Raw genomic sequence first — 15859 nt, 5'->3', positions numbered from 1 at the left:
GGCTCAGTCCCTTTACAGATCTTTGCCCTGCCTCTCATCTTCCGGTGTCCCCTTGCTCCAAAAGGAACAGTAACAAAGGGTACAGGGGAAATCTTCCCCTATGAAATGGGATGCCAAGACCAGGATACATCACAAGCATTGTTGATGGGGTTTAAGTAAACAGACATTATGGTGTTAGCTGGTGTTTCAAATATTGTCTTGTTCAGTTTTTTTTTTTTAAATTCAAATAAAACTACTAGAATGCACTGACTCTTTACTTAAGATAATACAATGACTGTCTTTATCTTTTTGTATTATTAACAAAGAAACCAAAATACATTTGTACATTTCAGGCTTTGCTTGAACAGCAGTCATCTTTCAATGGTTTTCATGGTATTCTGCTCTATATAGTCTATGTCTGAATTCTGTAACCTGACACCAGATTGACTGTTTCACATATCCCAGGCATCATATACTCTATACGGACAAAAGCATTTGGCCACACCTGTAAATTATTGAATTCAGGTGTTTGAAACAGACCTGTTGCCACAGGTGTATAAAAACAAGCACCTAGCCATGCAGTCTTTATCTGCAAACATCTGTGATATAAAATGGGTCATTCTGAGGAGCTCATTGACTTCAAGCGTGGTGCAATAAGACAGTTTGTGAAATTTCATCCCTGCTGGATATTCCACAGGTAACTGTAAGTGATGTTATTAGAAAGTGGAACATTTCACTACCTTCAGGACACAAAAGTAGCTTAAGAATTAAGATTTTTTTCTTTTGTGTTCGCACTATGAATGCTTGGCATAGTTGTAAACAGCTCAAAACATGTTTTTTTTTTTTTGGTAGCGTTTCTCTATGCAGAAATGCTATCTTGCCCCTGAACTGGAGTTCTCCGCTGCTGTGTATCGTCATCTGTAAAGGACCTATATGTGGAATTTGCAGGTACATGGCAGCGGTAAAGGGCAAATTTGGACTGAGCCATGTTTGCTTGTAGGTTACAAATGGCGCTTTTCCACTACACAGTTCCAGCCCTACTCGACTCGACTCAGTTTGGGTACCTTTTCCACCAGCCCTAGTACCTGTTGTCATTTTTTTTTTAAATGGCGGGTTTGATTCCTGTGTCGGGCGTTGCGCTCATGACTCTTCAGTGACGACATTCCCTGACCAATCAGTGGCCGGCAGTCGGTCGATGTCACCTTTTAGTATCAGCTCAGCTCGCTTGGAACCAGAGCAGAGCAGGTACTAAAAAAATAGTATCTGGTACGAGGTACCATGCCCGTGGAAACACGACACAAACCGAGTAGAGTCGAGTCAAGTCGAGTAGAGTAGGGCTAAGACGGGCGGGTAGAAAAGGGCCAACAGAGGCATCACTTGTAATTTCAATCTATTTCATAACCAGCTAAAAAATCAGACATCAAAATGAACACATCATCTACAGCCCTTATCCACAAAGAACATGGCCAAGTTGTCTCAGGAGAGTAGAAATCTTTCAAACTGGTGATGTAAACATTGCTTTAATGAAGTCTAACATCGGACTTACACCTCACCAATGAAGCATAACTCAAATACAGATAAATGGTGCTGGGCAATGGAAACAGAAGCTTTTTTTGTTTGAACTGATAAAAAAACAACCAATTGTGAAGTTTCCCTCTGAACTCAAACATTATCGACGGTCAACAATAGAAAGGTTTAAACCAGGTTAAAGTGACATCACATGGCTATATCTTCATATTATCATATTGCATCACTTAAGGTTTCATTTCTTTTATACCCGTTTTCAGGACACTTTAATATTTTTAAATACTCTTCCTATATCCTCTGCTGCTGAAAGTGAAAATAAAATGTCCCTTTGGGCTCCCGTACCTCTGCACAGAGATGTCCAGGCTATTTTGGGGCTGAAGAAGTCTTAATTCCTGTCTTGATGATTCTCTGTGCGATCCCATATGGCACATGGCACGCCACCGTCCCCATTTCCGCCGCCCCCTCCACGTGAAACATCTGGTCATCAAAGAAAATGTGTGGTCTGATCTTCTCGAGCATGGGGCCCTTGGGGGCTCCTGCCAGAAACAAAGCCTCATCGATCTCCAGACCCCATGAACGCAGAGTTTTTAGGGCCCTTGTGCCAGAACTGGCTGCACTGCGAGCTGTCACCAAGTAGGTCCGGATCGGGCAGTCCATGCGCTGGCCCTTTCCATAAAACTTCTTCTGCAGCTTTCCCAAAGCCTCCAGAAATCCCTTCAGTGGTCCCTGCATAAAGGTGGTGAGAAAGTAAGCTCAGTCTCCATTGTTATAATAAAATATTTTCATTACACAATAATTTCTACCTTTATATATAAAAATCTTCAAACAAATTTAAAGACGCATTGAACATTTACACTGAATTAACAAGTTGCTTTATTCATGTAAAACAGGCGTGTCCAAACTTTGTCCACTGAGGGCCACACACAGTAGTGCAGACATCAATGACAACTGAATGACATTGGTTAAGTTAGAAGCAGAATGAAGGAGGAGCTGGGGTGGAGGAGGGTTGCAAGAGCAGCTTGCAGAGAGAGCGGCAGAGCATGGCCAGGCAAGAACAGTTTAAATGAGGCAGCATGAAAGCGAGTAGCCAATAGCATGCTAAGAGCAAATCAGCTGGCCATCAGCTGATGAAGGCTTGCTTGAGATTAGCCAATCTCAGTTATGGCCGTGCTTGACTCGATGGCCTGCCTTAACTAATGTTATACACTCAATTTAATGGCTGACAAGGCAACTAAACAATTATTTCTAGGTTTCTGGGAATGCCAATCGGATTTCAGGAGGGCCCTGCTTGACCCTAGTTACCGGCTCAGCCCCTGAAATGTTATTGTTACTGCTAGTTGCTGCTGTAACCCCTCAGGGAGTTTGAAAACAAGATATTTCCATTGCTTTGGTTGTGATATGTTTACCATTTACAATGTTGACTCTTTTTTTAAAAAATCAATACATTTTCTTGTCAAGATGTTTGTTTACAGAATTAGCATGGTTGCACTGCCTTGTGCTGAAACTATGAAGTACAATACAGTCAAGCACAAGCTTTATGTTCAAACCATATACCAGGGCCATATTTAATTTTATTTCTAAAATTTGCCCATTTGGACCCCGGGCCATAGACAACTCCCTTGTAATCACTAGGGCCAAATACAGCGTTCATTTTGTCAACTAAAACTATGACTAAAACTATTTGTCGACAGCCTTTTTTTTCCATGAAAAAACTAGACAATGACTAACAAAATAGATCTGTGATGACTGAAGTCAAGCTGACTAAAACTAGACTAAATGTGATGTAGTTTTTGTCAGGCATTCAAAATCTGTGATATTTCTCCACTGTGGGTAAATCTGTCAAAAAACAATGCAGCTGTAGTTCTTCTACCTCTCAGCTGTAGAAAGCAGGGACCCCAGGTTTATGTTCATGATTTGGTACCAGATTTAGGCAAGAAAATAAATGCTTGAACTAAAAGTAAAGACTAAAATGTGAGTACTTTTTATGGACTAAAACTAGACTAAAACTAAAAAGGATAGAAATGACTAAAAGGTGACTAAAACTAAATTGCATTTAATTTAAAGACTTAAACTAAGACTAAAATTAAATATAGCTGCCAAAATTAACACTGGCCGAATACTGTTGTTTTTAGAAGCTCTAACAGATTTCAATACTTCATGAATCTTCACAGTGATTCATATGTACATGCTTGAAATTGCATTTCCATTTAAGTTGTAAGTTATTTTTAAAAAGCATTTATAAAGGTTAAAGTTCATGATTTGTGTTAATTCATGTTTATTTTATTAAAGAGAAAGTCGCTGAATTAACCCATATCGGTCAAGTTTATGTGCTATACTCAGTTTGTCCAGGAGATGGGGCTCTGCACACACAGTGACGAGAAGTCTGGCTAACGGTTAAAGAGTGAGGAAGCATCAGAACAAGCTGCGTAAGCAACTGTGTAACTTCCTGTTTTTATTCACAGGTCAGTGAACTGTTAAGAGCATAAAAGCGTACAACATAATAGCAGTGCAATTCATTAACTAAGTGAGGAATTTCTTAAGTGACTGAGTAAATGCTGAATGTTGTTCAAAGTGAGGTTAAGACAATATTAGCCATTTGTTTTTTTCAAGCTAATGTGATAGCTTTATACTAGCTGGCTATAGCCATATTGCAATGTAAAATCAAGTGTATAGCTAGCTTTCTTTTTCAGCAGCCTGTGTATGTAAGCTCTGTCTTAATTTATGTTGTCAAGTCCACACTAAACCCTAAGTAGAAACTAGAAACTTTAGTTGTAACTTAAGTTGTCATTGGTCAGTTGCACCACAGAAACAGAAGGTCAAACTAAACTAGAAGAGCTTACTGACAAAATATTGGCGCAGATATGATGTTTTTTTTTAATTACCGTAACCAATCAGTGAAAAGCATTTTTGATCAAGTGTTTGTTCCAGCACTACCTCTCCTCTCTGAACAGGCTAACAGCAAAAAATAACGTATGCTAACCTGCGTTAGTCCACTGAGTGTGGATGAAAAATATGCCATATATGATATAAGATATGATCATTTTACCTTGGTGATTATTGAAGCCTACAGCCTAAATGTAGAGCCAGTTCTAGATAACCACACTGGCATCAGGTTGTTAAATCGCCGACACAAGATAATTTCAGCCAAAATGATCTCAGCTCATCTCAGCAGTGTTATTGAACATGGACAACACACTGCTGACACCAAGTTGCCCATAATATCTTCTGCTCCTCTTCATCTACAGCATTATCCCATCTCTCAGAACCATCACCATGACAGCCATGTTTTACGGAGGACTTTACACCTACTAGGAGTTGGAGGTAGGTGTAAGAATTAAGTTATAACTTAAGCCTACATAGAAACTGTCTCAGCTGGTGCAACACCTTAAATGTCAGCAGAGCATAAAAATCATTTTTTAACCTTATGTTTGAACTTACGCACAGATGATGCATTAGCAGAAGTGTGTTCAAGTGATGTGTAGAAGCTACAGTAATTGTTGATTGTGATTTGGCACTATACTGTTAAACAAATGACTCAGATTTAATTTGTTTATCAGACTATTTGCAATGTTCTAGATAATAAGCATGATTGTTAACCCCTTAAAAATCCAAGGGCCAACCGGCAGGCCAGCAACTTTTTAGTAACTATCCAGTTATTTACAAAATGTAAATATAACATGTTATACACCACCAGAAAAGTTTGATTCTCAGTATTCTCACCATGTTAACCATTCTAGGATAAAACTACCACAGTAGCCACAATTGATGCATTTGTCAGTCTACAAACAGACACCATTAGAGGCTCTCCTGTACTCTCCTGACCACAATATCCCATCAAAAATAGCCCTGCTGCATCAGAGAGAGTCCCCACAATTCAAATCTAGTGTAACTTTGAGTCCAAAAACATAATTACATCAATGAAGATACATGGACGGTTTTTTTTTTATCAATTAAAATTTGCAGTTGTTCTTCTTAATAGTCCATTGCAATAATGTATTTTTTTCAAGCAATTATTGGCAATGTTATAAAGAATAACATCTGCCAACTTCAGTCCTTTTTGGAGTCTTCAGTTTGAAACACCTGGGCTTTTCCTCACAAAAACGAGTGTAAAACTCTTATTTTATGTTCTATTGTTATCAGCTTTGAACCAAAACTAGCTAAGACTTCATTCTTTTGTTTAGTTGAGTTTTCCATCCAACTAATTCCTCCCAGCTACAGTCATCTACAGGCCTCTGTTTCACTACACAAATTCAGACAGGAAATAAACTTTGGTATTTTTGTTGTATTACTCAATACCAGTAGTTGGGGAAGAAACTTCATAGTGTTACCTTTCTAAAGACACCTTGTATGTGCTTGTACTCCAAATGGTTCTAAAACAGCATTCAATTTAATTTGGTTATTCCTGGATAGGTGTTTTTTTTTACTGATTTTACTCAGGACTCTTAAGGGGCTCTAAATAAATAGAAAAAGCTACACAAGCAACTGTGTGACTTCCTGTCTTTGTTCTCAGCTGTTCTCAGTGTGCAGTCCTGAGGCCAGTAACATGAACGACAAAAATGAGGGTAATGTGAAGTTACTGGGCCAAAGGAGAAGACGGCAACAAATTTAAAGAGGTGACACTGACTCCACATTGCATTGACCTTTAAAGGAGCATTTTATATTCTTAAGTTAATCAGATTTTGTGATGTATCGTTGTATGACTGCCTTACATTATATCAGTTATCACGGGAATACAGCGCTGTGATAATATCAGTGCTGTGGGCTCATGTATTGTTGGGCACGTATCCTGTTGTACTGCATCACATCGTATGGAATTGCATCAGATCTTTTCTTGTAATTTGGAACCGTAACATACTGTATCGCACTGTATTGTTTTTTTTATCTCAAATTGTATAAAACTGTATCACAAAATATTTTATATTGCAACATAATGTATCATATTGTATTATTTTGCGATGCATTGCATCATACTATACCACGTATATGGCGTCTTATTGAATTAAACCTTACGATAAAGTATCAATCACATTTTTGTAGAGAATTAAAGTTAACCAGTTTAACAGGTAACTTTTCTCAACACAGTTTAGTCATATTTAGTAGAACTGACTGCAGAGGTAATGATGAAAATGTGTGTACTGTACGTGGTCCAGAGGCTTGTTCTCATGCGCCTTCTCGTGCTCAAAGAACTTGTCCAGTCCGTGGGCTTTGTAAATGCGTTCTGATTCATCAGAGAAGAGGACAGCATCTCCATCGAAGGCGACACGTAGCTGAGTATCTGACACTTCTGTAATCTTCTCCGGGGTGAACATGGTGGCTGCTGCAATACCTGAATTTATGTGAAAATCAGGTTTTAAGAGTCCATCCACATAGCACGCTCTTTTCAGACTAGTACAATGTTTTCTAACATACCTTCCTCCAGAGCTTCTCGAACCTTAACTGGATCAGCAGACAGGTAAAGGTTAGTGTGATAGGCCTTCAGATATCCTATAGGACTGTTTCCACCCGTCATACAGAAGCGCTCGATGAACAACTCTGCAGAGAGAAGAAATTCAGAGTTCAGAGTGCAGCATGACATATGCAAATAGTTAGTGGCTTCAGGGGACAGATTCAGAAAAAGGAAGACAAATCTCAAATTGACATGAAAGAAAAGAGCCTGAGATCTTGTCTAAGGCTGTGCAGATTTTTCCTTCAGTGAGTGCTCGGTGTGACACTGCCAAACTCTTGCAATGAGCCAAGACCGCAGATCTCTGACTCCTACCACGTCTCCCCTGGGGTCACACTGTTGTAAGCCATGATCCCACTGTAACCACAGTGAGTCTTCTATGAGGAGGAAGACAGGCCTTTAAACTGATCAGGGAGCACTCTGGGAATTATCAAAGGAAAAAAATACTGCTAAATAGCTCAGCATGCCATATATTTTTACATTGAAGATTCTTACTATTTTAAACCCAACTTCTTCAATTCCCATGTAATTTTCAATGTGATTTTATTATATTACAGTATAAAGCTGATTAGGATGGTTATGACTGGTGATTTATGACTCGGGAGTGGGATTAAACTGTTTAAGGTTTTTTAACAAGTTATTTTTTTCCCTGGTTAATTTAGCCAAGTTATCCCTAATCTTGATAAATACACCTTTCTGCAGCACCAATTCCTTTTATCTTCGCAGGAAAGTTCTGAAGTATTGAGAACCTCTATTTGGAAAATAAATGTTTGACTTCTAGCTCAACATGCAATTTACCTCAAGTATTATATCATACCCCATCTTATTATATACACACTTTTGTGTTGCGTCATCCATCCATTTTCTATACTTCTTATCTCATGGGGGGTCACTGGAGCCTACCCCAGCTGTCATTGGGCGTGAGGTGGGGTACACCCTGGACTGGTCGCCAGTCAATCACAGACAACCAGGCACACTCACATTCATGCCTACGGCCAATTTAGAGTGATCAGGTAACCTAACCTAAAAAGCATGTTTTGGTGGTGGGAGAAAGCAGGAGTACCAGCATCCACAGGGAGAACATGCAAACTCGGAACGGAAATACCCTGACTGGGAAGCGAACCAGGGACCTTCTTGCTGTGCTGTGTGTATTGCATCTTATTGTATCGTATTGTATCATATCGGTCATGTATCCATCATGTTGTATCCTATTGTATCATGGTATTGATTTGTATTACATCACTTGTTTGTTTTGTTTCACAGTATAGCAATGTATTGTATCTTTGTATCATATCGTATTGTGTTATCCTGTCAGTGGTGGACTCAGGATGTTTGAGGGCCAGGCGTGTTTTGTATCATTTCGTACTTTATTGCATTGGCTCAAATCATATTGTTAGCATCATTTTGTATCTGATTGGATAGTATCATACCATTTCAAATAATTTTTTAAACATTAGAAGTAGTGGCAGCTGTGTCATGGCAGCAAAGCCTGGTTCCTGAGCAAACAGAGACTCTTCTTGAACTCCCTGATTGAAGACAAAACACACATCAGCATCAGCTGAAGGAGGTGGGGGGCCTTGCACTTAGAAAGATTCTGATTCTAGGCTTGGCTGCTTATTCACAACCTCATCCCCCAGGACTGAAACCCAAAATGGAGCTTCATCTGGAAGGGCATTCGGAGATTGTGGCAACAGTCTGGTTGGCACCCACTCTCTGTGTCAGCGTGTGCATTTTTAAGGAAAAAACATCCCCCATTTTCAGAGGTGGAAAAAGTACACAGCAGTAACAGTTACTTAAAGTTTACTCAAGTAAACAATCCACTGGACACGTGACCAAAAGAACATCCAAACACAACAATCTCAACTAAACACTGTGCCCACACATCCCCCAGATTTGGATTTGCAGTGGGCAGATCTTAGATCGTCTGACTATAGAGTTGAACAAACACTGGTGGAATAACTCCAACACTGAGGAGCATTCCACTCAGAATGGAGTTAAATGATACTTTAGGAGTTAAAATCAACTTTGAAATGTTGAACCCTGAGATATCAACACTCCAGCTTTTCTGTATAACACAGGAGTAAAAAGTACAAGAGATTTGTACTCAAGTAAAAGTACAGTTACTGTGGTTAAAACTTAAGTAGAAGTAAAAGTAGTGATTTGAAAATGAACACGAAAAAGTACCTAATTCCAGTAACTCAAGTAAATATAATTAGTTTCATTCCACCCCCTACCCATTTTGAATCCACTTAGGAATGATACTCCTTTTTGTGAAATATGTTTTTTTCCACTGGATATTAAGAGGCCAATGGACCTATCAGCTTCTATCTTCTCTCAGGAGTCTACATCTGAAGCAGCAGAATTTATTGGCTTGGTACTGGAAAAAAAGATTTCTAAAGATTTGTAGACACTAAATTGACCATGCAAGTAGTTGCCAGGAACTTTTGATGGTTGACATTGAAACTGTGATCTGAATTTATATTGAATGGGTTAAATCCTGAGCCCCTTCTGCAAATATACATTTGTGTACATGTTAAGTTTTTTCCTGTTCTGTTTTAATCCAGTATAGTTCTACTCTAGACTTTCTGTAGTGAACAATTGTATGTAATTCTTTTTGAGACTGTGTCCTTTGCACTTTAAAAGATGAACTTTTACCACCCTGCCTTTCAAACACGCCAATATTGATATAAAAAAGAAAAATCCTATAGCTATAGAATTTTCTGTTTTCCTCCTCATGTAAAAATGATTTTGTGATTTCTAAGTGGACTTTATGTTCAGACTTGTTTGTCTTTGTGACCTTGGACAGGCCTTGGGAAGAACACTAGGTTACGAGGTCACGCAGTGTGGGAATAAAGACAGCCAGCTGTCGGGGCCAGAGCAGCTCTAGTCCACAGAGTGACGGCACAATGGACGGCCATCATTGTGTGAGTGTGTTTATCAGGCTGTCAAAAATGTTCCATACTTTTAAACCACATGTTCTAAAATGATACAATCTTCATTTACTTAGCAGTCAGTCTTATTGAAAGGTAACAGAACTTTAAAATATCTGTTCAAGCGCATCTAAGAAATATCATGTAAAAGTTTGTTTTTCCCTTGTGATTTACTTCAGAAAGTTAAATTTCCATAAATTCTAGATTCATCACGTACAAAGTGAAACATCTCAAGACTGTTTTAATTTTAAACTTGATGATTATGGCTTACAGCTCACAAAAAATCCAAAAATCCACTATCTCAAAATATTGGAATATTGTGGAAAAGTCCTATTTGAAAAGCTTTCCTGAGCCTTCATTCTCTCACTCTGGTTCAGTACACACAACTGCAATCATGGGGGAGATGGTTGAACTGAAAAATGTCCAAAAGACAATCACTGGCACCCTTTACACGGAGGGTAAGCCATAGAAATTGCTATGTGGGAAATTGCTATGGTGTCTAAGACTAAAGCTAGCTGCAGGGACGATTGAAAAATGGATATAAAATGAATGAAAATACATTCAATATCAGAGTTACTTGTGTGGATTTATTTTTTCAGATCCCCGTAAGTCACCCAAGTTCCAGGCTTGCTTGAAAATCTTCTGTAAGAGCTACGAAAGCATGGGTAGTGTCATTAGAACGACACAACAGAGCGCTTTCATAGGAAAAAAAGTAAGTGGCTATGATTCATGTTTCAAAAGTTGTTTAACTATGAATAACATGTTTCTTCTCGTCATATACAACAATTGCCAGACTCAGATTAATTTCCAGGAGTGAGATAGAAAGATACAAGATACAAAGATATTTACTACTCTGCAGTTTACTCAATAGCTCTGATGATATACAGCAAGCTGCTTGACAGCTCTGCACAAACTCTAGATGTGAGCACAGTTGCAACAAAATCTGAGAACACCAAACCTCGCATATGTACATGATAAACAAATATATACCAGACCTCAGGGGTTGGGTTGGATTTTTGATCATTTTCTCTGTATTAACAAAAGTAGATTGACTGCTAATTCATGGTGGTTACTGTAGCATAACCGAAGTATCAGGTAAAACTGAAGTTTAATTAATCTTTTGTGACTTACGGTGGTGATTGATGGTATTGATGAGTCTTAGGCCAACATATGCGTGATTGTTGGTCATGAGCACGACATCAAAAAGCTCCTCGCTCTCAGGGTAAAGCTCACGTAGCCGAGTGTTCACAGCCTCCAGAGCCTGGCAAGGTGACACACAAGATTGAGTTATAAAGAACAAAAGATATCATTGCGGCAGGGTTGGAACTGTGTGTGATTTCACTGTGTACGTGGGTGTGTAATCCTTTTCATGCATCTACCGCCTCCAGAGACAGCAAAAAAATTCTGACACCAAGAAATTTCTCTGCAGTCGGTGTGATATAGAGTGTGCTTGTTTATTTCTCCACCTCTGTCTCCTCACGGACTCTGACCTTGACGAAGGAGAAGGCCGGTCCAGGGCTGAAAGGCAGTGTTTCATGCTCGACCTGATACCTGACGTACTCCTCCATGCCTTGTTGCTCATAGATCTGTTGCTCTTTCTCCATGTTGAAGAGGACTCGTGCAGACACAGCAATGGTGATGGCATTCTCCGGCTTTGGCTGGAAGATAAGAGTGTACATTTTATTTTACCCCCCAGCTTTTGCTTTTTAGTTACAATCATGGTAATTTTATTAGAACAAGGGAAGAAGTAACATAACATTATTGGACAGAAGTCTGCAGATTTGATCAGACAGTTCCCGGTATAAACTAATAATTCAGTGAAGGCATTATTGCCTCTGTCTGGCACACAGCTGAGAGTAAACAGAGTGAGCTGACTGACAGAACAGAAGTGACAGCTTGATATGAAGTACTTTTTTCTGATAAGGCAGACTCGCATACCAGACTGAGAGCCACCTATTAACTCTTTAGAGACTGGGACACCAAAACAGAAAACAACACATTTGATACTCTACACTGGTTTTGATTAAAACTTGTGCTAATCTTAAGATATTTTTTTTTATAATTGTAAAAGGGCTGGACTTGAAGTGGGTATTAAAAAAAGTATTATCAGAGTTATGTAAATGCAGATTTATACAAAGTAGTGTCACTTAAATGAAAATATGTAATGTAAAAAAATGACTGTTTAAATATTCACCCCCTTTAAAGTGGGACAGAGATCCAGCCAATTGGTGATGGTGCTTTTGAGTATGGCACATGTGTAAACCTGCTGAGATCAGACCGTCCTCACAAACTGAGTGACCATGCAAGAAAGAGACTAGTGAGAGAGGCCACCAAGACACCTATGACTAATCTGAAGGAGTTACAAGCTTCAGCAGCTGAGATGGGAGAGACTCTGCATATGACTGTTGCCCAGGTTCATCACCAGTGAAATTTTGAGTGGTCTCGACTTGTCTAGACTGGACTTGAAAAGAGCTGTTCATGCCCTGCAACCTGACAGAGCTTTAGTGAAAGTTGCAGATGTTCAAGCCTGATTGAGACCTTTCTGCATAGATTCAGTGCTGTGATTGCAGCCAGTCTACTAAATACTGACTTAAAGGGGGGCGAATATTTATGCAGTCACTTATTATAAATTACATATTTTTTTTAATTAGAAATCTGTTTTCACTTTGACACTGAAGATGTTTTTATTTATTTATTTGTTTTTTGGTCATCCCAAAATAGTAGAGGGGACAGAATATACTTCCCTTTAGACCAAACATGCTGCAAGAATTCAAATCTTTGCAAGTATATTTGACTAATTTCATGTTAAAATATGTCATTACACTTCTTATAAGCCATGTTTATCTAAAAAGTCAGCAATGTGTCAAATCTAGATACGATTAGTTTGTTGCATTGGCAGATACACTTGCTAAGACTGAGTTTTAGAGGTTCAGTACCACTTTATGCATCCTGCAGGTTGCTAAATCTAAACTTGTGGCGTCTTTTCTTGTATTCTGGTGCATGTGTTGTGGTAAGAGATCATGTAAGAGATGGCCACGCGCAGATTTGCAGACCACCCTGCATCTGATCTGAAACAAGAGCCCTGCTACATAGCTCGTTTTCCATTTGACATATGAAACCTCAGTGAGCTTTTGTATCCTGTTGCACTTGACTTAGTTCTTAATTTCAGTGAGGCTTTAAATGCAGCATTCATAGTAAGCCTGACAACCTTTCTTCTGGTTTTAACCAGCGTTAGACTTAGATAAAGTTGAGAGGCATGTTATCTGCTTCCTGTTATGCCACATCAGACTTGCAGTAAAAATAAGCAGCAGGCGCCAGTAGGGCTTGGTGAAAGGGATCAAAAATTCAGTAGCTGAATGGATGCACATCTTGATGTTTCTTCACAAGACAAATAAACTTTGATATGAGTTTATCTGAAGTGAAGCCATACTGAAACTTGTCTGATACCACAGCAACAAAATTAGAAGTCTGAGACACCCAGTATTGGACAGTTTTTTATATTTTTGTCAAAACTTGCAGACGATCTCCTATCTGTCTAAACTGTACAAAAACACTGGCAACATTTCCATATGTTAAGGTTGTCAGTATTTCCATGTTCTTACCATGTGCTTCAATAGATAAAGTCTACATTATTTTGATGGTCAGTGGTAGGAATGCACTGATACACATAGTCGTGTCAGGTGTCAGTGCAGCTACCAAGCCCAAGTACACAAACTCATACTCATTTAACATTGCAGTTACTTTGCTCAGTATCATTTTACACGCCCCTATTATTTAAACAAGAATGCACAGTTGTAGCCTTGTCTAGTTTGATAATATATCAATAGAAATTAGGATGATAGAAGTAGAGAAGACTGATAAGGTGATTCATCAGATTAACACCAGTATCTGCCCTTTGGCAAACATCGGCCATCTGCAAATGATGTGGGTATGAAGCCAAGTAAGTAGCAAGTAATGCAGACATCTACTATAATTAATAGCTGATTCAGAGAGGAGATTCATTACTGTGGAGATGAGACCTGCTGGACTAATTCTGATATGTTTTCATGGTCAAAAATGAGAAAAAGTGGTGGCATTGTGTGAGTCTTCAACCAAAGGAGGTAAAAGTAAAAGCACTGGTATCAGCCATCCACTAAATTGTTATTTTAAACATAGGCATCAGTGCAGATTTTTATAACAGGTGCATCTCTACTACAAACTATGCACTGATAAAACATCAAGAGGATGGATGACATACATCTTTAACTCCTTAAAGCCTAATAACTCAAATATTAGCGAGAAAATTTTCATTTTTTGGAACTGAAATGTTTATTATGGATAAGGGAATATGTGTCTTTGTATCAGTAGGTGTCTAAATTTAAGTATAGTTCTTGGTCTGAAAAAGTGGTATATAGTTGCAAGGAACAAAGAGTTACATACACTTCCCAATGTATATGTTGCACTTGTATTTGTGCAATTTAGACAGTGTGCAGGATTTTGTCTGCAGTTCTTGATAATTTGAATAAATAAATTCACTAACATTGGGTGTCTAGGATTATATTTTGATGCTATGGTATGGAAACATGTTCCAACATTATTTGATGGTTATTGACAATATAAATGCTAATAAATTAGATGAAATAGTAAAGGGATGATTCACCCATTTAAACTGAACTTTAAACAAAGTTATCTTTTGATCCATGAGCATTTTACTGTCAGTATTCTGTCACATCTTTGTTTTTCTGAATCAACATATATCAATATAAGTGATATTATCTTACCCTATATCTCATTTTAAATATGCTGATATATCTTAAAGTCCCTGTAAAGTGATTAAAAAAATTAATATTCTAGGTTTGTTGTATGTCCAAATATTTATAAAATTAAGCTTTAGGAACATGAAAAATGAGACTGTAAAATCTGGTGGAGTGGGCGTGTCGGTTGAATGAGCTGAAGCCACGCCCACTCACAAGAAAAACAATCCTCTCAAATTTTGATAAATGCTTCGATCATAGCTCAGCTGCTAAATACTGACTATGCCATAGCAAAGGGACAGAAGTTGGGGATTAATTTACTGTTTTCTGGCACACATCTCCCTATTATGATACTTTTAATGATCCATAGGTCACTGTATCTCATAGATGTAATAAATTTACCAAGCAATGAAGAAAAACAAAGCCTGTTGCTGACTGTTAATTTCAATGAAGACAATGAAAATTACAACAGACTATACTGAGATGAACTATCAAAAATATAGCCACACATAGATCTCACTGTTTTGATATGTTAACATCAACCTTATTCCAACACATCTTGTGTGTTAAGACACAAACTTTGGATGACACTTTACAGGGACTTTAAATACTCAGTATACTTCCCACCCGTAGCCTCAAGATAACAAGTGGCAATGACACAATTCAGCTCTTAAGTGATGACAACAAAATCAAACTTCATAATTAACTTGTAAGACAATCAACAACCGAGTATGACTGCATTGATACTCACTGGTTTGGGTTTTCTGGTTGGGGTGGAGGGCTTTAAAACCACCCGAGCATCCTCCCAGGGGGCTCGGCTGTCCTGTCCACTAACAGTCAGAGTTTGACTGTTGTTTAGACTCATCGTACCTCTCAGGCTCAGGTCCACACTAAACCCTTGTGTGTCCCCCTGGATGGCTCTCTTTTCTTGCGTGTCTCTCTCTTTGGCAGGAGTTCCCAGAAAAAGTCCTTACTCACTCTTGCCTCCTCACGATTTGAATTCAGCCCTGGTGCACTTATTCGATGAGATCAAGCTGACTGCAGCTGGAGAGGCTTTCAGCTGATTTCATCTCCCCCAAACAAAAATCAAAGGAGTGAGATGCTGCAATGAGAGAAATTCTGACTTAATTGGTACGCCCTCTTATCACCAGCATCATTCAGCTCTATTCCTCCTTACTCTCCTCTCTTCTGGTCCTTTGCTGTGTGCTCCTCTCTCTCACACATACTGCTGACTTCAAGCCATTTTG

General features: G+C 38.7%; 1 protein-coding gene across 1 annotated transcript; it reads right to left on the bottom strand.

The window, feature by feature from the left end:
- Positions 1-1122: 1122 nt before the first annotated feature.
- Positions 1123-15477, bottom strand: LOC121526593 (cytosolic 5'-nucleotidase 1A-like). The gene is made up of 6 exons (XM_041813239.1): positions 15364-15477; positions 11370-11537; positions 11011-11140; positions 6916-7038; positions 6648-6832; positions 1123-2232 (listed from the first exon to the last, which is right to left on the bottom strand). Exons 1-6 carry the CDS (start codon positions 15475-15477, stop codon positions 1870-1872), a joined length of 1083 nt encoding a protein of 360 aa, XP_041669173.1. The 3' UTR covers positions 1123-1869.
- Positions 15478-15859: the final 382 nt, after the last annotated feature.

This window comes from Cheilinus undulatus, linkage group 18 (genome assembly GCF_018320785.1).
Source record: "Cheilinus undulatus linkage group 18, ASM1832078v1, whole genome shotgun sequence".
Lineage (NCBI taxonomy): Eukaryota > Metazoa > Chordata > Actinopteri > Labriformes > Labridae > Cheilinus > Cheilinus undulatus.
The sequence above is the reverse complement of the archived record's forward strand: the minus strand, read 5'-3'. Positions and strand labels throughout refer to the sequence as shown.

Coding starts and splice junctions, on each gene's coding strand:
- LOC121526593 (XM_041813239.1), bottom strand. CDS start 15,477: ATGAGTCTAAACAACAGTCAAACTCTGACTGTTAGTGGACAGGACAGC. Junction 7,039..11,010: donor CAATACCATCAATCACCACC/GTAAGTCACAAA, acceptor TTCTCTCTGCAG/AGTTGTTCATCGAGCGCTTC. Junction 2,233..6,647: donor AGAACAAGCCTCTGGACCAC/GTACAGTACACA, acceptor ACCTTTATGCAG/GGACCACTGAAGGGATTTCT.